We start from the raw sequence: 27,480 nt of genomic DNA, 5'->3' as shown, positions 1-27,480 counted from the left end.
GTTCACCTGGAGACGGATTTATTTTTTCGAGAGCAGCACGCGTAAAAACCCTCCAACTCCTGCAACGCTGTTAAAGCCTGTCTGTCTGCCCGGTGACCTCGCGGTGTTCACGGAATGTTGGAGCACGAGAGACAGAATTTTGATATCAACGTTTGGCGATGCAGACTTATTGATGTTAAAAAAAACGCTTTTTGGTAAAGACGACCAGTGATCCACTCTCCCCCAGCAGCAGGACGCGGAATATAGTGGAATGAGGGGGACGCGTGTATTCTCGCTGAAATGTAAAAAAAACAAAAACCATTGAAGGTCTCAGACGCTTTGTGACTGCAGAACAGACCTGTGGGATCAGTGAAAGCAGCATCCCTCCCTCCTCCCTCCTCCCTCCTCCCGTTTGCATACAGTCCCCCTCTCTCGTCCTCACCTCCCACACGTCTTGTATGCAGAGCACCTGCCTTTTCATTTCCCCTCCTCCCTCCTCCCCCTCTTTTCTTTTGTCTGGAACTTTTTGTCTTGAACCTCGTCGTCAGACGCAGCTCTCTCTCTCTCTCTCTCTCTGTCCCGAGCCGCGGCCTGTCGGACTCAGACATGCTCGGTCTTTTGGTTTACGCGTTCGTTTCTCTCCGTCCCTTTTTTAATCCCACGTCCGCGGCGGTTCGTGCGTCAGGCCACGAGGACTCACCGTGGTTCATCGGGTGCGTCGGCGCCGGCGCCTCCTCTCTCCTCCGGCTGCATCCACCCGAGGGTGTCCGTGACCTTGACCCGGCGCCTTGCTCTGCGCGCTGTCTGGATGACGGGTGAGTCGTGAGTCGGGGGCCGAGGAGCAGCTGAGGCAGATGGATGGAAGACACTCGGGTTAATTCTTGTCTAAAATGACGTTGAAAATCCAATTCTTATCATTTTAGTTTTGTTTGAATAGATTCCGTATTGGGAGCATGCCATTTCTTAATGGTGACACTAACAATCGTGTGTTACAATGATCCCCTATCAAAAACCTTCGTTGTGTTAAATACACAGACAGACTAGTAAAAATGTTGATAAATGTTGTTAAAAAGTATGAAAAGAATCATTCTTGTGAATTCCTCATGTAGTGTGTGATGTTCTCAATCTGAAATAGATCAGAGAAGGTCAAGTCAAACACCATGCATAGGCTAGCTTCTGAAATAAGAGAAGCCCATATTTCCCTGCATTTAAAAAAAATCTCACTATGAGCAAATACAGCAGATAATCTGATGTATAAAAAGTATAAAAGTATATATAATCATAAAAGTGTTTTTTTTTTTAAAATAAAAAAGCCTTCAAACACAAAACCTGGCTTTTGGGTTCAGTTTGTACAACTGAAACATCTTGTTGATAAGTCTTTTTTTTCTTCATTATTTGCAATAAGACGTAATAAAACCATCTTTTTAAAACATAAGCCATGTCAACATGAACACACAGTTTTGCAAAAGTGTGTTGATGAGCTGGATGCATGTGTATATGACATTTTATAACAATTACCCTTTATTATTTGTTGTTGAAGGTACCAGGTGGCAGCGTTGACCTTTGAGAGCTGTTACTGTGGCAACCTGCAGCTACAGGGTCTGGTCTTCATTGAATGTCTCAGCACATCGACGTCCTCCAGCCGGGGGTCAGATGAGAGGGAGAGACAAAGGTGAGACATGACTGCAGCCTTTTACTGTTTATGATCCATAAACCTGCGTCACTGTCTCCTTCATGCACCAGAAAATCATGAAACATTCATTTAGAGTTTCAATGATCACCTCAGAATTTACAGCCACTGTGCATGTCACTACCAGCTTGTTGTGCCGTCTATTTCCTTTTCTTTTTTTTCCTCTTCTCTCCAGTGATGTGTCCTTGCCCGTCGGTGGTGGACAGGGGACAGTAGCGCTCTACAGGACAGAGGGGTCGTTCCTGCACAGTGTCAGTCTGTCCACGTCTCCAGACAGAGTGCGGGCTGGGAAGACTTTTGCCCTGGGAGTCTCTGGAAACCTGGCGGGACGTCCCGACCAGCCCACAGGTCAGCCGCTGCTAAAAATGTTCTCGGAAATATGACTCCTCAGTTTGAAGTTGACCTCTGTGTTATGAATACTCGCTGATTCGGCGAAGAAGTTTGTTTTCAATAAAGTTTTTGACTGCTTTACTTATAAGTGAAAATTAAATATAAATGTTCTAATTTTCCTTACAGTTTTATATATGTGTGTGTGTGTGTATGCTTGCTTAAATGAATGCTATATGTCATTATTATAATATTTAAAATTGTATCATATTATCATAAATTATTACTATAAATGATCATTATCCTTAAAATTGCTAAATAAATGCAGGGCTGCTTCACCTGCAGACACAATTTTTGAAAGACAGCATTTGTGTCTTTATTTATTTCAACTTTTAAAGGTTCAGTCATTTAACAAAAAGAATAAAGATGTACTTGAAAATACAGTCATGAAAAAATAATCACTGTACATGTTTGGCTATGAACTAGAATCAAGCTGCATTAAGATGTGTATTTATCAATGTGTTTTTAATGATTTTTTTATTTAATTTTTTCAAAATAATTTAAATATATGATTTTATAATTATAAATAACAAAAAAGCTGATTGAGATCTAATCCTAATATGATAATCATTTTGAGAGAATATTTTATTCATGTTGTGTTGAACTTTATTCGTGTTGAGCTGTATTTCATTCAGAATGTCCTTTTAAATGAGTTTTTATGCAAAACAATCTACTTACAGAGAGACAAAAAAATCTCGGCGTATTTGATAAATGTTTAGAAAATTATATAAAAAATAATAGCATACATCAATGCTTTGTTTTCCCACTTTTAAATAAGTTTTTTCCCCTCCTGCTGTGATTTTCAGGGATTCCGAGTCTGGCGGGTCAGGACCTCTCTTTTGTCACTGTGGAGTTTCTGGACACGGCCCCGAAAGGTCAAAGTTCACATCATGTCAGCGTATTGGAGGATGGTTCTTTTTTTGTGTCTTCTGAATGGAGTTTGGAAACTCCAGGAGAATATGAAATCAGTGAGTCAACAAGAAAAAACTTTTTTATAATTAATATGAACCATATAGATTATTTTGTGGTAGAACCGTCTCCGTCCCTTATCTCTCTGGTCACTTCCTGTGTAGATGTCAGTGTCTCCAACCTCCTCTCCACGCTCTCCTCCACCCTCCGCCTGTCCGTCTCGCAGCCTGCACATGGCCTGGTGATCTCCATGCTCCCCGGGCCCCTTGGGGTCCCCTCCTCCTGCGTACACCCTCAACAGGCCACCTCGAAGAGCGCGGCCACGCAACCGGTGTTCCTGGGCGACCCTGTCACACTGCAGTCGCTCGTGGGCGAAGGTCTGGCAACTGGGTTCTGCTGGTGCTTTGATCGCGAAAAGAGAGAGGACAGAAAAGAGATGGAGGAGGAGAGAAAATGTGTTAAGACCACCTGCTTCCCAAACTCTGACTGTTTGAACAGCACTTTGGTATGTAGGATTAAAAAATATTATTATATATTAAATCAGTGATAATATAGTACAAATAAGTGATTTCTTACAGTGTCTACAAAACGCCATCATCTTATATATACGAGGCAACTTTGAAATATACTACCAGTGAATTAATTATGTTAAGGTCAGTCTGAAGAAAGACTAGGAAACAAATTAGAAATATATCAAGATAAAAACTTCGCTTTTGGTCCATCTTCCAGTCTTTTGTCATTTAAAAAATTCTGTAGGCATTGCACCTTTCCAGGGCTGTTTTTATAACAAATCTATGTGCATTCAATATTTTTTGGGAATAATTATATATATGTAGAATTTATAATTATAACAGGTTTGGCAGGAACAGTTCTTCTGCAAAATGCCTTTTGAAAAATTATAAAGATGCCAGATATGCCATTACAGCACAGTGCTTGTAAAACAGACTTATACATTTATAAATGTCACAACAAAAAATTCTTAATATACTTTTACTCAAATTTATATCACCACTGATCTTTCAGAATGAATAGAGGTCAATGGTCAACACCTAGAATGAAAAAAATTACAAAAACATCAAATAGTCAATAACATTGGCAACTATTATTAAATGACTCTTCTCAATTGTTTATCGAATTCTTAATAGTCCTCTCCTCCCTGAATGAGATAGGGACATGACCAAACCACTGCGCACACATGTTGCTGGGAAGAAAAAAGAAAAAAAAAAGTTTAAGTTTTAATCTGACAAGTGTAAAATTTTGATTTTAAATTCCTCCAGAACTGGACGTTTGAAACAGAGGGCGTTTACACAGTGACAGTGAACGCCTCTGGAGCCACTGGGTGGACACAGCAGGCAATACATGTCGTGAGTACTCTGCTTTCCTTCAGTGAAAAATATAATATAAATGTAGAATTATCGATCAAAGGGCTGGTCATATTCTTCACTTATAATATAGTCAATAAATCCTATAAAAAGTCCAAAACCAACATTTTTATTCTTTCTCTTAATACCTTTTTTTTTTTTTAGATATTTTTCCGGCATTTTTATTGCTTTATTAAGGTACAGGGCTTACAGGAAAGGGGAGAGAGAGAGTGGGGAGGACACTAAATACTTTCTGACTCCTCATTGGTTCCTAAAAAAAACAGGTCACAAAAATATACTGACAACATTTAAACAAAAAAAAGGATAGATAATTTCTTTAAAAACAGCTGAGAAATAAAGTTCATAGCAAATTTTATTGGACTAAAATCGTGTTGTTTTTTGCGGGGGGGACTATTTTCAGGTGTCGATTGATACACATTTTAGTGCATTAGCAAGTATTTACAGCAGCGGAATGGTCCACGTAGGATTGAATTAAAAATGAGCGACACTGCCTATGTTCTTTGGTCATCCTAATGTACGATCACATCACCCAGTGCAAGAATGTAGATTATTGTTATTTTTAAATAGTGTTTTAATTGTGTTTGAAAAGAAGAATAAGCTACATCTCACCAGGCTTTGGCTAAATAAGAACTTGATGATTTCATTGTTGGTTTAAGTCTTTTCATGGAATTTATATACATGCATACGTATAATTCTTGATATAAACAAAAGCAAGAATTTAAATGCGCTTGTGCTTTTGTGCATATTGTTTTACTTGAAACATGATGCGGGGCTCTTGCAGGTGGCTGCGCTACCTGCAGTTTCCGACCTGAAAGTGAATGTTTGGAGGAATCCTCTGAGCGCCGGAGAGAGCATTTCTCTCGACGTGGAACTGCTCACCACCATGAAGCACCTGCTACTCCTCGACCTCACAATAAATCTCGAGCATGACAGCAACGTTGACAGCAACGGCCGCAGCACTGACGGCAGAGACACGAGGAGTAATATAAGTAATGATGACACAAGTGTCTTCAGTGATGAAATTGAAAACATCTATGCCAACGCTACTTACTCTAATAACAGCGAGAGTCACATGAGCAAAATTATCCAATGGGAAAACATCACTGATCACGACTGCAACTACAGTAACCATGGCAACATCATCAATGATCACAATTTCAGTCAGGGCCACGGTGATGTCTGTTATCATGGTGGCACCCACCACCTCATCCCTCTGCACCCCCTGCAGCCCTCCCATCGGTCCGGCTGCCGCCTGCGCTTCCACCTTTGCTGCCGCCTCCCCAACGCAGCGGGACGGTATCGCCTCACTGTGTCTGTTCTCTCTGCTCCTCATCCTTCATCGGTGCTCCTCTCCACTGTCCTGCCTCAAGCCCTGATGGTGTATGAGCACATCCGGGCCCTGAGGCCTTCTGGGAGTTGGACGTCAGCGGTTCCCACGCACGCAGAGTTCAGCCTGGAGGTTGACGGCCAAGGTGGCCGCATGGGGTCAAGAATAATCTGGACTTTTAGTCTGGATAATGCCCCTGTGGTGAACAGGACAACTGAGGAATGGCACGTAAATGTGTCTCTTCCATCAGCGGGGCGTTATCGTGTCACAGTTAAGGCCTTTAACCCAGTCAGCTGGGCCTCGTTTCACACACACATCCTGGCTCAGGATCCAGTTGGAGAGCTGGTGCTGAACGTTCCCCGTGTGATCAGAACGCAGCAGGAACAACCGGTTGTGTTCAGAGTCGCATCCGGGTCCAATGTGACCGTCTCCCTGCTGGTGAACGCAACGTCGCTTTACAGGAACAGCAGCTATGTAACAGGAGAAGAGATGATGGCGGTTTTGCTTTTCAACCACACCGGGACAGTCGTGGCTGAGCTTCGAGCCGAGAACCGAGTGTCTTCTCTGAACAAGAGCGTCAGAGTGTGCGTTGAGGTGAACGGGAAGTCGTCAGCACAGGTTAGAGATAATCCAAACTGGCAACCAACCACCAGTCAGAGTCCTTCTCACAGCCCGGCTGACAATGGTAAGGAGGCTTTTTTAACTAACACCCACTGAGCGGAGCATTTTATAAAGAGTTTGGCTTTCATGTTTTTGTAAAGGTTGAAAAAAACACACATCAAATTTCTAGAAAAAAATTGGAACAGGCACCACGCAATATACTGTAGCTGCACAAGCTTCGGTTCAATTAAAGCGTCATGAACAATGATCAAGTAGATTAATGTTCATAATGTGTCCTCTGACAAGTTTTTTTTTACGTCATTTACCATTTTTCTTATTTCTCTCTGATGGAGCATTTACATTTCTGTGGCCAATAGATAACCTGTCGACCACGTAATATCTGTTTTTTTCCTAGCAGTGCGGATTTATGCAGCAAAGCCAGCCTATGCCACGAATACAGACGTAACCTTCCAGGTTGTGGCTGATGCACCGGACCTTGTGGAATTCATCTGGCAATTCGGAGACTCCACATCAGCCAGAACCACCTCAAGAACCGTCACCAAACGGTACCACAAACCTGGCAGGTACGTTACAGACACAATATATGACAGGTGTGTTTTAATTGCAATAATGTGGGCGTTTTATTCTTAATTGCAAAAAAAAAGAAGAATTGTAGCAAGATTCTCATAATTTTTTCTGCAGCAGCTCCTCAACATCAATTTTATCCGAACAAATATGATATGTTTTGCATTTAAATATTGTGTTTCCTTTAACGGAAGACATTCTCTGAAAATCAGGATTGTCTGCTTTGCATATTTTTCCAAAAAATTTTCAAGCTATCAGTTCGAGAGCCCTTGCATTTAAACCAACAAATCTACTCACAGTTCGAATCCCTCTCTTCGTCGTAGGTTCGCCGTAGTTGCAGTGGCGTCTGCTGGTCGGACGTCCGTCACCTCCGAGGCGTTCCCTCTGGTGGTCCAGAGAGCAGTGAGGCTCAACAGGCTCGTGCACCCGGCCTCGGTCCTGCAGAATGGGACGGCGACGGTGAGCTGCCGGGTCAATGCCGGGACTGACCTCAGCTTCCGCTGGAGCTTTGGTGACGGCTCGTCCAGGCTGGGACAGAGCGCAGAGCGGCACGTGTTCCACAGGTGAGCTGCAGAGTTTCACTTGATTATTGATGGTATCATTTCAAATGTACATAATGCTCTGGCTACTTGTTACGCACCAGTTTTATACTAACGTGAATCAGAGACATGGTTACTCATTTCTTAGTCCGTCAGTGATGAAACCTTCACTGACCACTGTGATGTGTACTTGTGCCTGTGTTTCTCTCATCAGAACAGGGGAGTTCAGAGTCGAAGTGACTGTGTCTAACCTGGTCAGTTCTGCCTCCCTGAGCAGTCACATCTTCGTTGTGGATCGACCTTGTCAGCCTCCACCTGTCAAAAACATGGGTCCTCTCAAACTGCAGGTACGTCACCAGCAGGGCTGTTCTCTTCACTTTAATACGCAAGAAGAGTATGGCAAAAAAACCCAGAAAACTCTCCTTCCTCCCTCTAGGTGCGGAGGTATGAGGTCATCCGTCTGGGGGTGACCTATGAGACTGAAATCGACTGCGACGCACCAGGAGGCCTTCAGTACACCTGGACCGTGTTGGACTCTGCGGGCCGGATCCTCAGTTTGCCTCTGACGGACACACACACACAGGGTCTCACACTGCAGAGCCACCTCCTGCAGTATGACACCTACACCGCCACAGCCAGGGTAAGTAGCGGAGAGCTGTCGTGCACGGAGGAGGCAGAGGACATTTTTAAAAGTTAAAAAGCCTGGATCCCGGATAAACTTGTCTTGTGGACTGAGTAAGTGTTGGGTCATAGTAAAAAAAAAGATTTAAATGAGTATGGGTCAAAATGAGAATATGAGCAAGTGTGAGTGATTGTCTATGTGTAGATCATGGCCAACTGTGTGTAGAAATAATTTTTGGATATGAATTGATTTGAACTTGCTTTTACTTGAATTGACTCCCTAGCCACCGTTTCTCTGCAGGTCCAGGTCGTAGGCAGCGTGGTGTACAGTAACTACAGCGTGAGGGTCCAGGTGATGCCGAGCCCCCCCGTGGCCTTCATCCAGGGCGGCACCAACGTCTTCATAAACAACGGGAACGCAACCGTGCTAACTCTGGACGGGCAGAGGTCTCACGACCCCGACTTCCCCATGAACCCGCTCAGGTGGAGACTCCAGTGGTGGTGGTGGGGGTGGGGGTGGGGGTCTCTTTCTGGTGTTTTGAGGAAAATCCCCTACAGTTGTACTAACTGATTATCTTTTGTTTCGATCATTCATCTCTCATTATTATAAACTCATTTTATAATATTCACACATACATTTGGAAGTGAACATCCTTTCTCATCCTCTCCTTACAGCTACAGCTGGACGTGTAAACCACTCAGCTCCATCGCCACCACCTGCTTCAACCGACACATTTCCACTTCCTCCGCGGTGCTCACGTTTCCCGTTCGTCTCCTGAAACACGACTTTGACCAGTTCCAGTTCACGCTCACCGTCCACAGCGGAGAGCGCTCAGCTTCGTCAGACACCTTCCTCACAGTGGTACCAAACCTGCTCGGGTGAGAGTTACAAAAACTCACTATGTTTCAAGTGTGTTATCCAGTTTATGGATGTGTATTACCCAGAAGCTGATCAAACTGGCAAACCTGTGCCGTTCACAGTTAGAATCACAGTTGTGTGTTTCTGTCCTGAATGGAGGCTCTAGCTTGCCTTAATTCAACAGTCAAAAACATTTGCTATATGGTTATCGAAAGTAATTGTTTTGCACAAATTCAAAAGAAATAAAAATATAAAAATATAAATATGTTTTTGAGTGAAGTCTGTCAAGAACAGTTGAGGATAAACTAACTTTGAACAAAACTGAACTGATTAAAATCTATAATATAGAGAAGGCTTCTAGTCAGATTTTTTAACATTTGTGTTAATGTTTCCAAACCAGGAAGTTGTCAGTCGACTGCCCTCATTGTCAAGGAGACCAGGTGAACTGGGATCAGTCGTTCTCCGTCGGCGCCTCGTGTGAAGACTGTGGCGTTTCCCACACACACCTCCGTCACACCTGGAGTCTGTACCTGGTCAACGCCTCCTCCAGGCCTGTCACAGAAGGTGGAATAAGAACATCTTTATCCCGCTGAGAACCGAGTTCATCGAGTAAATTGCCAGTGTTATATTTACCCAAAAATATACTTCCTGAATTTGATTTGAATCCGTTCTGTTCCAGTGCCGTTTTGCCACACAGTGGATCTCGGCGCTCCTTCCACAATCACAGTGGATCAGACTCCGGGGACTTCCGCCCTGCATCCACCTCACGCAGATACTCCACACGACGCCCGAGCTGTCCATTCCTCAGCCCCTGCTCTCCTGACTGAGATCGCCCCTGAAACAACTGGAACCAGAAAGCAAAATGTGGGGCCGACTGACAGCTTGACATCAGCAAAGAAGAGTCGAAACTTGTCAACCAAAGCTGGTGTGTTAGTCTGTGAGATATAAAAACCACAACCCCAGAGTCTAATTTGAATATTCTGAATCGAAAGTATCACTCGGTCACTGGACTTGACTTCCCCTCCTTCCTTCTCAGAGTCTGAGCCCTCCACCGACGCAGCTCCTGTCAGCATAAGAACAACAGGGTCAGGTCAGACTGGTCAGCTGTGTCCACTGCTGTTGTTTAGAATATAAATCATTTTATCCTGCTAGTTACTTAGAATTACATATCACCATGACACTGGGTAAATGTCTAGTTAGAAAATGGGGACATCTTGGACATCAATATGGAAATTAATAAGGAAGTAACACTACAAAAGGTCACAGCTATAGTTAGAATAAAATGATTCAACAGCTCATCCTCTTTATTTCCAGGAGAGGAGCCCTTATATGATTACCAGGGAGAGTTGGACCCTGCAGAGCATCATCCCTCCACTGAATACATACCACTCACCCCTGACAACAGCGGAGTCCTACATCCTGAACTCTTTGGCCAAAGCAACATTATCGGTGATTTCCCAACTCATTCCGGCTCCTCTGCCGAGTGGGAATCTTCTTTTCCCGGCCTGGAGAGCGGGGACATGGGAGGTCGACAAGGTGAGGGGGAAAACAGCTGTTACCAGTTGTATCTGGGAAATGATGAGCAGTGAGACTGAAACAAAACAGCAGAGTTGTGGACCGTGGACCACATAAACGAGCCAAACAATGCTTATCAAGCACTTTCACACGAAACAGTCAGTTGGTTATATTTTTTTTGTCTCAAAATGAATGGCTATAGCAGAATAAACAAAATAATTATTCAGAATTTGCAGAGCAAAAGCAGTCAGTGTGTGAAAGTTTGTTTTCCAATCTGCAGTTGGTCCAAAACAAGTTGCTTACTTGATTGTTGTTTTTTTTTAGGGTTTAATTGAATAAAATTAAATGAAATTAATGACATGCCCTTTTTATTTTCCTCATTTTGCAAGTGTTTATTGGGTATCTTTATTGGTGTTGTCAACTCATGCGTTACTTGGTTGCTGTAATATTTAGCTTTTACTTCTATGGTATATAACTTAATTGTTAATTATAACTTTATCATTAAGAAAGGTGCTATGTAAATTAAGTCCATTTATTCATTTCATTTCCTTATCTGATTGTAACTATCATATTTACAGATGCATGTTCCGTGCAGGTTTCCATTGTGTAACTCTAATGCGTAGTAAAGCCGAGTCTTTTACAGAGTCCGATTATGACGGTCCCTTCCCAAGTGTGGAGGAGGGAGACCCCGGGAGCTCAGCAGGAAGACCCACAGGTACAGTACATATGACTGTGTTCTAATACTAGCCAGCTACCCAGCGTGAGAGGTTGTGTTATTGACTCGTGTGTACTCTCAGGTGTGGACGGTGAGACCCTCAGTCCCGGAGCTGACTCAGTGTTTGATCCGGCTGAAGGTGAGGGGAGTAATCTGGTGGTCTCCAGACCCTCCGTACTGACCCAGGAGCCGACTTTGCTCGATTTGCCCCGGGACTCGGTGGACAGAGACGTTTTTGAGTCCTACACGTACACAGGTACACTATTGAGGAAACTCACCCACACACATTGATTCTCTCTGCCACTCTTTATCTCAGTCTTCAGTTGTCTTTCCTTCTCTCTCTCCATCTTTACAGGAATTTCCTCCCCTTCAGTCAGCCTCCGACCGTTCAGCCTGAGGCCGGGGAGCAGATACATGTTGGAGGTCACTGCCCGTGAGTCTCTCAGCTACCAACAAAGACAATTTTGATAAAATGTAACCTGAAGATGGAATGACTAATAAACATGAACTACAGATTCAACACAGTCCAATATAAGTCCTAAATCTTTCATCATCCATGGGACCTTTTTATGAACACAAAACCAGCAAGTTGAGAAAAGAAATACAGTACAAAAGAGTCCCATCTGTGAACACACTCCTAAAAGAATGTTGCCGCCCAGACCACCTCCATATGTGGTTTGAGTGATCAGGTTTAAATTCGTCTTGGGTGAATTCACACCTGCTCTTAAAGCTGTCCACTTTTTTTATTTATAATTTTACAGATTTCATCAGCCAAGCTTGGGCGGAAAAGGCAATATTTTATTTTGTAATGGAACGTTGCTACTTTGGTGTCTCATAAAACCATGAGAGTTGGGCACCCGAAACACATGTTGATGCCATCAATTTATACGATATAAGCATATACAGTGTTAAATGTTAATGCTAAGTGAATGTGACAACAGCAAAATGCAATCCTCTTAGATGTCCTCATTTGTTTTGTTCACATTTGCTTTTCCAAGAGCCCACTTTAATAATTATATTCTTCGTATTGTCCAAAAAGAGATTTTTGGATGGATAGTTGTGGTTAGTCTGATGTTAGGCCATCATTTTTTTTTTTTTCAAACTAAATTGAAGGGACGGAGATCTGGATCCTAATCTGATTGTTGCCTTGTTTAACTCAGAATCTCGTAATAGTCTCGTCGGTCGGACTCAGCTGTTCCTGAAAACCAAGCCTGTTCCGAGGGGCATGACGTGCCAGGTGCAGCCAGTCAAAGGGATGGAGCTCCACACACATTTCAGCATCTTTTGCACCTCAGGGAAAGAGGTATATCCTGTCTCAGGCACAACCACACACACACACACACACACACACACACACACACACACACACACACACACACACACACACACACACACACACACACACACACACACACACACACACACACACACACACACACACACACACACACACACACACACACACACACACACACACACACACACACACACACACACACGTACTTCTCAATCAAAGGCAGATTTGACTCTCCTGTGTGTTTGTATACGTGTGCGCTTGTGTGCTTGTGTGTGTGTGTGTGTGTGTGTGTGTGTTGTGTGTGTGTGTGTTGAAGGATTTACTGTATGAGTACAGCTTCAGTGTAGGAGGCAGACGTCCCAGGGTCTTGTACCGAGGTAGAGATTTCCAATACTACTTCAGCCTTCCTTCAGGTGACCCGAGTGATGACTATAAAGGTACACACACACACACACACACACACAAACGGTCATGCTCACAAACACACTTGATTGGTGACTATCAAAGTACACCAAGATCCACAATCTTGACACACAGATTTCCTACTGATTAATACATTTTTTGTTGTCGGTTCCATAGTAACCATTTATACTGAAGTCCGAAGCGGCACACATGGGACAGCCACTAAACCCTGTCCTGTCACCATCAAAGTTGAACCAAGCTTCCTCAGAGACACTTCTCCTCATCATGATCCCGATCTGGAGCTGTAAGACTCACAAATGTCACTACATCACATTAGATATGGTCATGTTTATGGGTCATGCACTTCATGTGTTTTTGTAATAATTGCTGGTCAATTGCATCAACATATTGTTTCAGACAGCTGGAGTTTACGTAAGACACTTGAAACCCTTAAGATTTTGAGAAAAGAGATTGTTATTCGTTTGTTTTTTGTTTTTAATCAAATTTATTGCATTCAAATAACCCCGTATTACGTATTTATACAATCTGTCAGCTCAAAAGTTGAAAATGGCCGCTTGCAGATCTGTAACGAATTCCTAAATTATTAAATAAAAATGAAAAAATGTTTGCTTAAAACCTAAAAAAAATAACTGTGCTAACTATCAAGTCAAACCTCACTGCAGATCAGCTACACTGTGCAGTGTGTGTGTGCAGTATGTTGCTGTGGTGTCATTACCTCTGTCTCTCCAGGTCCGGGGCAGGTCTGAGGAGCCTGTCGGCTCTGGTCGGGCTCGGAAACAGTCAGGAGATCCGGAACCACGTCCGTCTCCTCTCCGGCATTCTGAACAGACTCAGCCTGGAAGCCGAGGCCAACGCACAGGCACAGAGACACGTGCGCAGTGTGCTCATTGGCACAGTGTGTGAGCTCGAGGGCGGTGAACTGGTACACACACACACACACACACACACACACTGACCTACACTTGGACTCAAAGATTAGAAGAACCACATTTTTTCTTTCAACAAATCTCCTTTGTAAGCACATCTTACTCTCTATTTGTGTTTCTCCGTTACACATATTTACCACATTAAAAAAGAAAATGTTATTAAATCCACAGGCATCAATGGTCGACAGCATCTGCACCCTCCAAGACCTCCTGCAAGTAACGAATCAGGTTGGTGGACAGCTGTCATCTTTCTATGGACAAAGAGAGGCATGAAAAGAAAGATTTGATCTTTTACATACTTGCTCTATCCTTTTTGTTATTAGGTAACATTAGCGAGTGCCAGACGCGCGACAGTTCACGTTCAGTCCGTCTCAGACCTGTTTTGGGAGTCGAGTGCTCCGGGCCCATATCACCTGGACCAGGAGATCCTCGACGCCCTGGTCGTCCTGCTGTCACACATCCTGCGGGCCGCTGTCGCGCATCGCGACCTCGGCCCCGAGTCGCCCAATGCGAGTAGTATAGCACAGGTGTTGGAATGGGACCCACCCACCGGGGATAACACCAGACGGACCAGTGCGTCTCCCAGTGGCCGCACGCCAGCGTCCCCCGACGGTGAGCACATCACACAGGGACGGTCGACTTCGGCGCAGCAGGCGACACGGCTCGTTGTCGATGCCCTGCAGACTGCGTCCGACCTGATGCTGGTGAGCGACAACAAAAGGAGTTTTGCACATGAACACATGTTTTTGCACACTTTTTTTTTTTTTGGGAAGCCATATTTATCGCGGGCTGCACGGTGGTGTAGTGGTTAGCACCTTCGCCTCACAGCAAGAATCCCGGGTTCGAATCCCGGTTCAACCAGGGCCTTTCTGTGTGGAGTTTGCATGTTCTCCCCGTGTATGTGTGGGTTCTCTCCGGGTTCTCCGGCTTCCTCCAACAGTCCAAAGACATGCAGAATGGGGTTAGGTTCATTGGAGAATATAAATTGACCGTAGGTGTGAATGGTTGTTTGTCTCTGTATGTGGCCCTGTGATAGGCTGGCGTCCTGTCCAGGGTGTACCCCGCCTCTCGCCCAATGTTAGCTGGGACTGGCTCCAGCGACCCCCCGCGACCCTTAAATGGATAAAGCGGTAGACGATGAATCAATGAATGAATATTTATAGCTCGACTACTGACATCCATTGTCTTTTGAATTTTGCAGAAGTACATTTTGTTCCACAAGGTCGAGCAGCACAGAATCGGAACAGGCCTGCTCGTCTTGCACGCCTCCTACCACCAACGGACGTCCACAGTCGTCCGCGGCGGCTCTGCCACCTTCTACGCGCCCGCTCCTCTGATCCAGCTGCTGTTCGTCCATCGCGGTGGAGCGGCGGGGAGCAGGGAGGAGCGGCCATGTGTGCTCAGCGTGCTGACTGAGCTCGCCCGCGACCCTCACACCCCCGGCGATGTCCGGCTCGGCGGACCAGTGGTCGACCTGAGTCTGTTCAGGTGCAGCGGGAGGAGAAGGGTCCCCGTCCGTTCCCTCCTGCAGCCAATCGACGTTGAGCTGCAACGTCCACCGGGAAATGTATGTTGCTTCTTCCTCTTCTTTTCTGTCGTTTTCAAAAGTGGAAAGGTTCCCTTTGCAAGGTTATGCTTACATGCATTGTGTCCTCGAGGTGCATGCATAAGGAGAGAAAAAAAAAAACAGGGACTCACAAATAAAGGAAAAAAACCCTGCTCTATCTGGCTATGGGAGCTCAAATTGCCAGAGCACATTGTTTAATGAACCTTGGTGACCTGGTGGAGCCATAAAATGCTAGTTATCAATTACAAAATACTATACTGGTGTGTGCATCAGCTTCTTGAATGATTAACTCCAACGACATGTGATCACACCTGCACTGCAGAAGAGCTCTGTGCGCGAGTACGTCCTTCTCCGCAGCCGGGTCAGCTACCACAGCCTCAACATCACCCAGGACCATCTGCAGCAGGCCGTCCAGCTGAGCGTGGCGTTCAGGCCGCTGCCCGGCAAAGTGTTTCCCATCATGCTGCTCTTCAGGTAGACTTGCAGTAGCTTGGGTTGATGGTTGAATTTTTTTCTTGCTTTGGGAAGAGCAACGTGATACAAAGAGTTTTTGAGCTAACGGTACGAGTGTGACGCAAAACCAAACCGAGAGTCTCTGTTGTGGCAGGATGTTTGAGAGGCCGACTCCCAGCATGCACCACCTGCGCAGGGTTCACCACTGGGAGAGCAACAGCACACGCATCACTCTGCCTCCAGCCTATTTCAACAGTAAAAAAAAATCTTCTCCTCTCTAATAATTTCCTATCAATTCTTGTGTTTACATTTGTTTACAATATCTCAAACAGAAGTAGAACATAAAACAGGATGGCGTGTGCCTAAAATGTGAATGATGCATGTCATTATAGGACTTTATTTGATAATTTTATTACTATTATTACCATAGTGACAGCTATCATGCTATATACAATACTTAGTATACTTACTATTGGCACTTACCACAGGATCTGTAGTCTGATCTAGTTTGCAATTCACTACCCACTGTAGACAAGTCATTATGAAAATATACAAAAATCAACACAGTGAAACAAATATAATGACCATAAAACTCTTCATTCAGTCAATAATCATTTTCGTGACTAGCAATCAATGTCAATACATTTTCTGTGTTGAATTAAAAGACAAGGATGACGTTAAAGATAAGATATAATTGTATTAGAGAGAATTCACTATATGACCCATTCAGTGAGTGTCAGATTATTTACCTCTAGCTGCAGGGGTCGGTCACCTGGCGCTGCTGAATGCTGATTTTGGGAAAGCGTCCGGACACAAGCACATGAGTGACCGGATCAGCTACAGCCTCACAGTGGTCAGCAGTCAGTGTTTGTCCTGGGACGACCAGCAGGGGGCCTGGACTCACGAAGGCTGCAGGACACAACAAACAGACACAACCACTGCTGTGAACTGCAGGTAAGGCCTGGAGTCAAGACCTGAGTGGAAATGCACAGATTTGCAGAGAAAAATTAATACCTACATTGACATAATGACGACTGACATGATTTAATCACGTCTTGCTTGCTGGAATTTGCTGTGTGTCTCAGTTGTGTTCAGTTGAGGCCTCTGACCGTGGTGCAGCAGCAGATCCAGAGCAGCCACGGCACAGCCGATCTGGACCCTTTCCTAAGGTGACCTCATACTCCCGAGGCTGGGATGACAGATGGAACAAGATTCTTTTTAACATCTTAGTAAACGGAGGGAAAATATGTTGGGCAAGCAAGGTCATTCTCTCTTTTTTTTTTTATAGTTTGAGGTTCTTTTTTCACAGTAAACCCTCCTCCTCCTCTCTTCCCTCCCTGTCCCGTCAGTGTGTCCCATGATCTGACAGTGGTGCTGGTGCTGGTGCTGTGTGTGTGCCTGTACGTCCCCGGGTTGGCGGCGTGTAAGAGAGCCGACGTCATCTCCGAGGAGAACGGAAGAGTCCACTATCTCCCTGACAACTCTCCCGTTGACCCACATCTTTATGCTGTGACCATCCACACTGGCCTTTGCTCTGCAGCCAGTATGAGTGCTAAGGTAATTCATCTTCATCAGCAACTCACCGCACATAGATGCTGTGAAAACATGAATACATTTACTTGAAATTAGGTTTTTAGTAAGTCTGGTATGACTCTTATTAGCTATTAGATGTTACTGACAGTTTTCATCAGTGTCAGGGTTGCATCACCAGTACCTCCATTTTGCTTGTATACAAAAAGAAGGGGGTCAAACTATTCACTATAAGAAGTTTCCATATTATGGGAATAAAAAGTCCCATTAAATAAAAGCTGGACCAATTTTGTAAAAAGCGGTCACCTGTACAATATAATTCTGGGGTGCTCAGTGGTGTTAGGGGACATTATGAGATTATGATTATGAAATCTAGATTAAATTCACATTAAGTCAGGATGACATCTTGTTTTTTTCCCTCCCGTCCCATCATAACATTGACTCCATTCCAGGCTTCCCTCCAAAAATATCCAGTCATCTGTAGCTACAAGTGGAAAATTCAGTGTATTATCTTTTTGTTGAGTGTGTGTGTGTGTGTGTGTGTGTGTGTGTGTGTGTGTGTGTGTGTGTGTGTGTGTGTGTGTGTGTGGTTTGGTTTCTCTGATTGAAATGAAGCGAAGCCACAGAAGCCTGATACTGTAAGTCCAGTGCTTATGTGTGTCTGTTTATCTGTGTCTGCACGTTTATCAGGTTTACATAGTGCTGTACGGTGAAGATGGATTCTCACACACAAGAGAACTACAAGTCCCAGGGTGCACTCTGTTCAGGAGGAACGCTCGAGACACATTTATTCTCAGGTGAAAACTTCCACAATCTCCAACTAATATCTATCAACAAGATTAAGAAGAAGAAAAGCTGTTACTTTTTTGTTTTAAATATGAAATGAATATTCATGCATGCTATGTATTTTACTTCATAATGCTGCCCAATTATTAAAGAGGCTCTAAAATTATCAGGTTTGATTTCCTTATTCCGAAACACGTACTTAAGTGTAATCTTTGCGTCGGACTACGCAGTGCGGCAGACAGCTTGGGCCCTGTGTGGGGGGTTCACATCTGGCACGACGGATCGGGACTCTCCCCGGACTGGTACCTCAAACATGTGGAGGTGTCCGAGGTAAGGACCACATATATCTTGTGCTGGAAAATGTGCTTGGTGCTTGGACTATAAAGACGGCTTGTTTGTCTACTTTCAACTCAGGTGAACCGGGGGCATGTGAAAGGTCGCGCCTGGCTCCTCGTCACTCAGTGCTGGGTCGCTGTGAACAAAGGTGATGGCCAGGTGGAGAGAATGCTGCGCGTTTGCAGCCACGGACTGGGCTTTGCTGAGGTGAAACACTCGTTCACGTCTGAATGCTCACACTCTTATTCCACACTCCCGTGTGACTCTGCTCTCCACTGTGTGTGCTTGCAGATGTTGCGCTTTAAATTATCCGACCTCTTGGCCGACTTCCACATCTGGATGTCTGTGTACAGCTGCCCCTGCCCCAACTTGTTCACACGCACTCAAAGACTTAGCGTGTGCCTGCTGCTGCTGCTGGGGTACGCGTGTGTCAACACAGTAATCATATCACAAATGGATGATCAGGTGGGTAAATAAGACCATGAGAAGTCTGAAATTTGCCCCATGAGGGGTTTTAAAACATTGTTAACCCTGCAGCTGTCATTTCGAATCCCTTGTTTACAGTTGCCATTCGAGCTGGGTGTCCTCGATGTATCTGCCGTCTCGGTGACAACAGGTGTATTGAGTGTGGTGGCAGTGTTGCCCGGAGCAACGATGATATCTTTTCTGTTTCGACTGCATGAGGTCAAGCTGACGAGGTCAGGAGCCCAGCACGCAAAAGACGGAAAGACTGACAAGGATTATTTTGAAGGTGACATTCAGACTTTAGCTTCAGCACAGATGATGACATGATGCCCATCACAACAGATGTCAACTCTCTCCTCTGTTTTCTACAGGGTGACATACACCCACTGAGCATCTTTTTAGGAACATCGAAGTAATACAATTATTTGTGGCAAGGATCCCACAAAGATATTGGAAACATACTCCGATACGCCCTAATACGACATGATGTGGTCTTCTGCTTTTGTAGAGTTACCTATCAGCCTTTCAGTCAGCTCAAACCAATCCTGCTATTTTCCTTTGACCTCTCTGATCAACGAGGCATTTATATTTTTTCTTCTATTTATTCCTTTTTGCGACATTCGGTGTAAATTGTTCCTAGAGACTGAAACCGCATCCAAAATACTCAACATAACCAATACTCTTGCCACAGTCTTAGTCGATGAAAACACATTTTTGTTATTTGATGTGAACATTTACTGAAGCTCCTGGCCTGTTTTAACATGACAATGCTGCCACACGATTTCCTGTTTGGATGATTTCATGAGTAAGCAGGTGCACGGTGTAAATGAAGGTGGTTGCCCACCTTTATGCATTATTCCACTTATGCTCTCTTTGCATTTTGTTGTCTCCTCACCTCTCTTTCCATCTTTGTACTTTATTTGTCATTGTGCTCACAGATGGCCTTTCAGTAAATCCCAGTGCATTCCATCTCTCTTGGAGAAGTCTGAAGCAGTGGATACAGGAGGCCTGGAGGAAGAAACACCAGGTAACACTCAGAGTATCAATCTTTTTCATGTGTCTTTGTTCTCAAGGCATTTTGTCATCCCTGTTTCTGATCCTTCTCTTTTCTGTCGCAGGGCACAGACCTGCTCTCGGTGTCCACTTCTATTCTGGAAAGTAAAGACACAGATAAAGAACCCATGAACCAACCAGATGTGATCGTGAGAAAAGGGGATGGTCTAACAGTTGAGAGCAGGACGGGACCAGTGCTTCGGAATTTGTTACTGATTTCTAAGGGGGAAGATGCTGATCATGTATCTCAGATTAAAGAGATTGAAAGGAGCATGTTTTGTGGAACCCAGAAAGATCCTGTGTCCAGTATGAGAGATGAAGACAAAGTGAAAGCGAGAAGAGTTGGACCAACGTACCAGCGGTGTCACTATTTGGCCTGGGCCCTCTGTCTGCTGCTGTCCCTCTCCTGCCTGGCGCTGTCTGGGGTACTGGGAATGAGGTAGTCGTCGTGTGATGGCGTTAAGTGGATGATTGTCAAAAAGTACAAATGATTAATCGTTAATACTGACCCTTTTTTGTGAGTCAGATTCAGCAGCAGCAAGGTTCTGCTTTGGACGCACTCTCTTTTCTTCTCCCTGATTTGTTGCATCTTCTTCATCCAGCCAGTTGTGGTAAATGAATGACTGCCTGTTAGATAAAAAGGTGTATTCCCTAACCTTGATTTGAAATTAGAAACAAAACAAGATTAATTCAATGTTTAATAGTCTTTGCATTGAAAATGTTTGTTCTTTTACTTCTCCAGATACTTATTGTGGCAGTGACTGTCTCCTTCTGGTACAGAAAGAGAGCGGACTTTCATACTTTTTCCAGAATTGAAGAGTTACAGATACAACTGTGCAGCCGCAACAGTGCAAATCTACCAGAGGAGCAGTTCAGGCCTGAGGAAACATACTCATACCTTCAGAGGGTGACAGCCAGAATCGATTTACTTTTTAATCTGTTTTGTTCTTTTCTTTTTAAAACATTAAGTCTATTATTCCTGGTTCACAGCTGCTCGCCACTCGCCAGCGAGCTCGGTACCTGCGTCTTGTGCGCCCACCGACTGTGGCTGAGCTGAGAAGAACTCGTTGGAGAAAGAGGAGAGAGACTCTCATCCATAACACCCTCAGGTGTGTGTGTGTGTGTGTGTGTGTGTGTGTGTGGTCACCTGTGTGCACATGATTTACATTTGCAGATGGAATTGTCGTTTTTTTTTGTTTCTTCCAGGGATTTGTCTGTCTGTGTCTCCATGGTTGGCCTGATGCTGTGTGTAACGTACGGCAGCCCGTTTGGTGACCATTACCACCTCAACAAAGCTGTCAGAAAACAGTTTTTAAGGTCACACACGCACACGCAAACGGACACACACGGACGGACACGGACACACACACGGACGGACACACACACACACACACACACACACACACACACACACACACACACACACACACACACACACACACACACACACACACACACACACACACACACACACACACACACACACACACACACACACACACACACACACACACACACACACACACACACACACACACACACACACACACACACACACACAGCTGGCATGCCAAGAACTCTACAATCGTATTTCATCTTTCAACAGGATTGACTATGAAAATGACTTCATGTCCGTACAAAGGCACGAGGACTGGTGGAAGTGGACACGGAGCAGTCTGCTAAATTTACTGTACAAGAATGCATCAGCCAAAACCGAGGTAAACCATAACTCAAAGCTCGAAAGATAATCTAGTGTCATGCGACTAAAAGCGGGCTGATGAAAACAGTTCTGGTGTCTGACACCGCAGAAAATGTGAAAATAATCCACCTGTATGTATGTATGTAAATATCTTTGATCCATTACAAAATGGCCTTATTTGTAAAATATCCAATTCCATATTTGATCAATATAAATCCAAATCAAACACAATTCACAACTTGATAGTGTGGTGTCCTTTAGCAGTCACACATCTTGATTGGAGAGCCAATCCTGTGGAAGATGGAGGCGGAAGCATCCAGCTCGCCCTGGGAGCAGGTAAGTAACAAGTGGAGAAACCTTGGATGTCTTCAGCAGAAGTATTTATTATAAGATTTCAATATTGAGGAGACTTTCGGTTCGCTACACAGATCAACAAGTTCACAGTGTATCGCGTCCCAAGACAGTCTCCCTGTCTCCAGTCTCTGTAGGAGTATCTAGCTTTGTCAGAGTGATGTCGTCATCTCACAAACAGAATAGCTATCTCCATAGTAGCACTCTGTATTCGCCACTATGTGTCTTGCACAAATTCCGCGATTATGAAACGCCTGAGACTGCCTTGGCCTGCCATAGATTCGATGACCTTGCATAGTGCATGAGAACGGTCAGCTTGCAGTTTCTCAAGCGAGGACAGCAATTCCTCTACACTATGTTTCAAAATGATGGCAGTTTGAGAAATAGCCACCATATTTTTCTTGAATTGTCTAGTGTATTCAACAGAATACAGTGTATTGTATTTTAGGTTACACTCTTCACTCACACTGCTGTGTTTTACTCTAAAACCTTCTGTGGAGAGTGAAGTTTCACAGATATGGGCCCAGGCCACTAAATGGACAGAGGAGTCCAGGGGTGGATTCTATATATTTTCAATGTAGAAAGCAGATTACCTTTACTGTCACTTTCCTGAAAGCAGCCACAGAGTTCTGACGAGTTCTGCGGTGTGATGTGTCGCTCTGAGAGTGTGTGTGTGTGTGTGTTCTGTCTGTGACCTTTCAGGCCTCTGATGTGACTCTTGTACCAGAACGTTTTCGCTCGTTCTTGTCAGGGAGCAGAACGTCCACTTACCCGCACTCCATTGTTACGGTTCCCACGGCAACGCCCCCAAGCACATGTGGTCGCCTGGGCTGCTATTCGGGGCCAAGCACAACAGTTGGCTTAGGCCACACAAAGTGAGAGTTACACAGGCACCCACACACAGGGTGGAGGGTATCGCTAAAATAACTGCTTGTAGGATCAGGTGTAGATCATATCAAGTATCATCATTATCCTCATCATCATCATCAGGTCCGACGCTGCATCCAAACTGAATCTCCTGCACTCGGGTGGCTGGTTTGGCAGAAGGACGGTGGCCCTGAAAGTCCAGTTCACCTTGTTCAGCCCTGCTCCCAACTTGTTCACCAGTGTGACCTTGCTCGCTGAGCAGAGCCCCACCAATGTCCTGCTGCCCTCCTCTAAGGTCCAGTCAGCGAGGGTGTATCGCACTACTGCTGTGTGGGACTATGTTGTTATGGTGTGTCAGGTAAAATACTCCCATTACTTTCTACCTGTCAAAACAACTGCCTGAGGGAACCAATTCTAGAAGAAAAAAATAAGTTAAATTAAATAAAAAGTGATGAATCTGTTGCTTTGTATACAAACACAAAGTTACACTGCATGATATTCTTACTCTGCTCTAATACATCTCACCAGAGTTAAGGTGAGTTTTTTTGGTCAACAGCGCGAATGCTCCTCATGTTTTTCTTTTCCTCCCCTCCAGCTCATCTTCCTCTTCATGTCTCTGCTGCAACTCTGCATACAAGTGTGCACTGCGAGGCAGCAAGGGCTGATGGGATACTGGAGGACACCCTGCAACTGGCTCGAAGTGAGTCTAATATATATGCATAAACTTATACAGGGGAAAAAAATATATGTTAAAAAGACTTACACAGACACAGCTGGGACACACACACACACACACACACACACACACACACACACACACACACACACACACACACACACACACACACACACACACACACACACACACACACACACACACACACACACACACACACACACACACACACACACACACACACACACACACACACACACACACACACACCGTGCAGCGCAAACAAGATCACTGTGACCGAGTAAAGTAACCCGAAGCTCTTAAACCAACACACGTTAAGTAAACCACGCAGCCATGCAGGAAAAAAAGTATTTGAAGGTCCAAGCTCACTGCAGGAGTGTGCCCGATCGTAGAATATATACACCTCACTTTTCTTTTTGTGTCTCTCCTCTGCAGGTCGCTCTGCTGACAGTGAGCCTAGTGTACTATGTCTATCACATCCATCACTCCATCATTATCATGGATGCTGTGGAGCAGCTGCACAGACACAGGGGACACGTCGAAGTCAGCACCTTGGCTTCCTGGGAGCAAGTGAGCGAAAGGGTCACGTGAAGGCAGGGAAAGGAGGAATGGAGCAATAGGAAAACAAATATTTGATGTTGCGAAACATTTCGCCGCCCGTCCTGATATAATTTATTACGGTACCTTCCCTCAAAGAAAGGAAAGAGAGGATAAGTGAAGTTAACTGGCAGAATGTTGTTAAAATTAGTCATCATTCTCTTTGAAATGTTTGCTAAACACACACTTCTTGAATATACAAGGAAAACCCAAAGAGGTCCTGTTGTGTGAGGGAAATTAAAGAGGACAGCAATGATCACCAGTGATTGAAATGTGCCCCTGTCTCTGCAGGACATTCGTACTCTGAGTGGCGTCACACTTCTCCTCCTCGCCACGAAGTGTGTGACTCTGCTGAGGGTGAACAGGACCGTTGGTTTCTCTGCTACACTGTTGACCCGCTCACTCTCCAGTCTCATGTGGCCCACGGTAAACACAAAGGGCAGCAACGCAAGTTATGGAGAATTTACACTGGGGGATCCTCACTCACAGGCAATACACAGGGGACTGCAAACCAAATGTAGTGTTTGTCATATCATATGGGGAATAATGTGCAATTCCTGTACGTCGTCACATCAATGCAGTTTTAAGATAATTAAGAAAAGGTAATCCTTTTTTAGTCCCAGGGAAATTTGCAATGGTAAATTTGATAAATAAGAAGCATCGGTAAAAAAGTAACAAATAAGTGAACATGTAATATTAAGATTAGGAGCAATATAGACATAAGGAAATATAAACTGTAACAATATTGTTTTTAAATTATGTAAACAGGATTTATATGATAAAAAATTCAATGTCCTACCCATACATGTAATGCTGATATTATTTTTCTATGATTTCACCATCACCCCAGGCGTGTGGTTATTTATCATCAAAATGTGAGACTGTTATGATTCTATATTGTGGATTTGTTAGAACTGATCCTCACTACACAGACAGACAGACATAGACTGAAAAGCTGCACCTTCTACTGTCCTAGGTTTCGGGTCTGATCCTGCTGGTGGGGCTGTCCTGCGCAGGGAGTCTTCTGTTCGCACAAAGCTCCGGGGCTTTCAGCTCCATCCTCCGCTCCCTTCAGACTCTGCTCTCTCACCACTGGGGCCTCAGACGTGCCAGGAGCCTCCTCCTCTCTGGGAGAGATTTCCTTTACGGCGGAACTCTCTATCTGTCTTCCTCTGTGGTGTGGACAGCAGTGGTAAATATTTAAAATATATATTAATTTTTCAATATTGTGAATGAATCGATAGGAGAGTACAGTCTACAGAACACTCACCGGAGTCTTTCTTGTAGTTGATAGCTGTCGTGTCGTCCTCGGTCAGAGGGGCCAAAAGGTCTCAGAGCAGGAGGGACGTCTTCACCGCAGCAGAGTTAGCCAGCTACGTCAGACGGAGGGTCTTTGAGTTCGCTGGGCGGCGGAAACCAAAATGGACTGATGACCACGTGGAGAGCAGGGTGAGGAAAAAGCTGCTTAGGCCTTGGAAACAGAAGTGAATCAGGTTCACTGTATAACTTATATATCTCCATAAGGAAATGCTAGAAATACATACATTTTTCTTCACTATACAGTATAAGTTGCGCTTTTTTTTTATATCTACAGCATATACAAATCAAACTACCTGTGAACAGACAAGCAACAAAACGGTGGTTAGGATTATTAATAGACTGCCCAATGCCACGATCACTGCTGCAGTTCTGTGACCACATTTCCAAAAAAAATCCCGTCAACTCTTTTTTTTTTTTTCAGATGTACTACCTTGAAGAGTTTGAGAGCCTGGTAGACGAACTGTTGTTCAGACTCACCGCCCTCTCTAACGGCCTGCACCACACTCTGCCCCCGAAACTCCATCACTACCTGGAGGAGCACAGTCCCGTCACCTCGCCCATACAGGAGCCTTCGAACACGGACACAAAGGTGAGCCATGCTCGAGTCAAACGTGGAGAACAGACGCATGCCTGCAGTGCCTTGGCACACATACATGCTCCTTGTATGTGTGTGTCTTCTGGAAAACCAACATTGTTTCGACACTTTGTGATTCTTTTGCAGGAATTTGCAAGAACACAAATGAAAGAAGAAACAATCAGGTATTGAAATTAGTTCTTAAGCAAATGTTTGAATAACATGAATTACGAAATCATGAGCTTTTTTTCCCTGAATGATGCTGCATTACCAGGTCCAAGCTTGAACTAGAGATGCTGCAGTTGCCTCAGCAGAGAGGCCAACGGAGGTGCAATCCCTCCCTGGACGTTGTTTCGGTATTTGATAATCAGCAGCAGACTGGAGGAAGAGAAGAAGAAAATTCAGATGACGGAGAGCTCCGGAGTTATTTCAGGGGACAAAACTGCCTGTCCCCCCCAGAGTCAGCATCAAGCATCAGGATTTGGACACAAGATGTTCTGGAGAAGCGAGCTGACCAGTGGACTGGGACAACTCAGGCCACCCACACTGAGGTGGTGGTCGAGGTTCTGGTACACGAAGAGCCTGGAAGTGCAGGAGGGTCGTAGCTGCGCGTAGCAGATACTGTAGTTCAGGCTTGGACACAGCAAGCAATAAAAAAAAAAAGAATTAGAAATCTCGAAATGCTTTGTAAGAGCTTTTCTTCTGTTTACATCTATAGTCTTGTTCGTGTCCAGCATCTTATTTTCTTTCGATCAACTCTGGTAAATGATTTTATCTGGAAGATTTTACCTCCTACTAGCGAAACCAACTGATATAAATCTTACAAGATTTTTTAAAATCCTTTATAAGCAAGTTATTAATGACTTTGTAATTGAACAATTTGTCATTCTGGTACACAAAACAAATATAATGCTTTGTGATACACAATTGGAAACATTATTTTGTTTCCAGGTTTCCAGAAAATAGTTATAAATACAGGGATGTGGTTTTTTAAAACTTAGAATATGGATTAATAGTTACAATATTATTGAGTTCTATGTAAACTGTCCATGGTGTCCATCCTGATTCCTTAAGAGCCGACTACCATGTTCAGATGATGCACAGCAACTAAAGGGATCCAATACATAAGTAGAGTACATGTTATAAATGTGTATTTGTATTCAAGCATCAAAGTGTACAATATAAAAAATAAATATATCACAAGAAAAGTCTCTTGGATGTTGCCTCGCACCACAGGAACTGATACATCCCAAATATAATGATTTGTTCTCTAAATATTTTACGCTTTCAGCCTTACGCAAGAAGAATTGTGATGAAAATACATATTCATGTTTCCTTCACGATGTCTCAGAAAGTACTAACAAAGTTACAGATCAGTCTCTCTAAACCAAAGCACTCGAGTGAAACAATAAATAAAAAGATCCAATCACA

At 44.2% G+C, this 27,480-nt stretch overlaps 2 protein-coding genes across 5 annotated transcripts; both read left to right on the top strand.

Annotated features, from left to right (window-relative positions):
• On the top strand, window positions 1-5,949 carry LOC124849765. Its single transcript, XM_047329975.1, has 8 exons — window positions 1-794; window positions 1,520-1,651; window positions 1,845-2,017; window positions 2,863-3,024; window positions 3,130-3,470; window positions 4,243-4,329; window positions 5,129-5,832; window positions 5,946-5,949. Exons 1-8 carry the CDS (start codon window positions 586-588, stop codon window positions 5,947-5,949), a joined length of 1,812 nt encoding a protein of 603 aa, XP_047185931.1. The 5' UTR covers window positions 1-585.
• Window positions 5,847-27,260, top strand: LOC118291343 (polycystic kidney disease 1 like 1). 4 transcript variants are annotated; one of them, XM_047329940.1, is made up of 49 exons: window positions 5,847-6,359; window positions 6,690-6,858; window positions 7,183-7,422; window positions 7,613-7,745; window positions 7,835-8,038; window positions 8,321-8,502; window positions 8,695-8,898; window positions 9,279-9,442; window positions 9,558-9,803; window positions 9,915-9,968; window positions 10,193-10,414; window positions 11,037-11,108; window positions 11,191-11,364; window positions 11,464-11,541; window positions 12,269-12,411; window positions 12,722-12,842; window positions 12,985-13,111; window positions 13,558-13,750; window positions 13,926-13,982; window positions 14,078-14,458; window positions 14,956-15,321; window positions 15,644-15,795; window positions 15,929-16,029; window positions 16,530-16,728; window positions 16,860-16,943; window positions 17,124-17,331; window positions 17,995-18,101; window positions 18,321-18,420; window positions 18,505-18,633; window positions 18,718-18,891; window positions 18,991-19,177; window positions 19,830-19,918; window positions 20,010-20,383; window positions 20,471-20,555; window positions 20,687-20,851; window positions 20,935-21,053; window positions 21,151-21,261; window positions 21,551-21,662; window positions 21,905-21,979; window positions 22,697-22,869; window positions 22,985-23,219; window positions 23,457-23,561; window positions 23,994-24,128; window positions 24,447-24,581; window positions 25,132-25,347; window positions 25,443-25,604; window positions 25,897-26,064; window positions 26,197-26,234; window positions 26,324-27,260. In XM_047329940.1, exons 1-49 carry the CDS (start codon window positions 6,164-6,166, stop codon window positions 26,652-26,654), a joined length of 7,995 nt encoding a protein of 2,664 aa, XP_047185896.1. In that variant the 5' UTR covers window positions 5,847-6,163; the 3' UTR covers window positions 26,655-27,260. The 4 variants fall into 4 exon arrangements, 3 of the variants coding, with proteins under 3 accessions (XP_047185896.1, XP_047185894.1, XP_047185895.1); XM_047329938.1 differs by having other exon boundaries at window positions 6,029-6,359; window positions 21,908-21,979; XM_047329939.1 differs by lacking the exon at window positions 20,471-20,555 and having other exon boundaries at window positions 6,029-6,359; window positions 20,725-20,851.
• Window positions 27,261-27,480: the final 220 nt, after the last annotated feature.

Source organism: Scophthalmus maximus, chromosome 21, assembly GCF_022379125.1.
Source record: "Scophthalmus maximus strain ysfricsl-2021 chromosome 21, ASM2237912v1, whole genome shotgun sequence".
Classification (NCBI taxonomy): domain Eukaryota; kingdom Metazoa; phylum Chordata; class Actinopteri; order Pleuronectiformes; family Scophthalmidae; genus Scophthalmus; species Scophthalmus maximus.
This window is presented reverse-complemented; position numbering and strand designations above follow the sequence as displayed.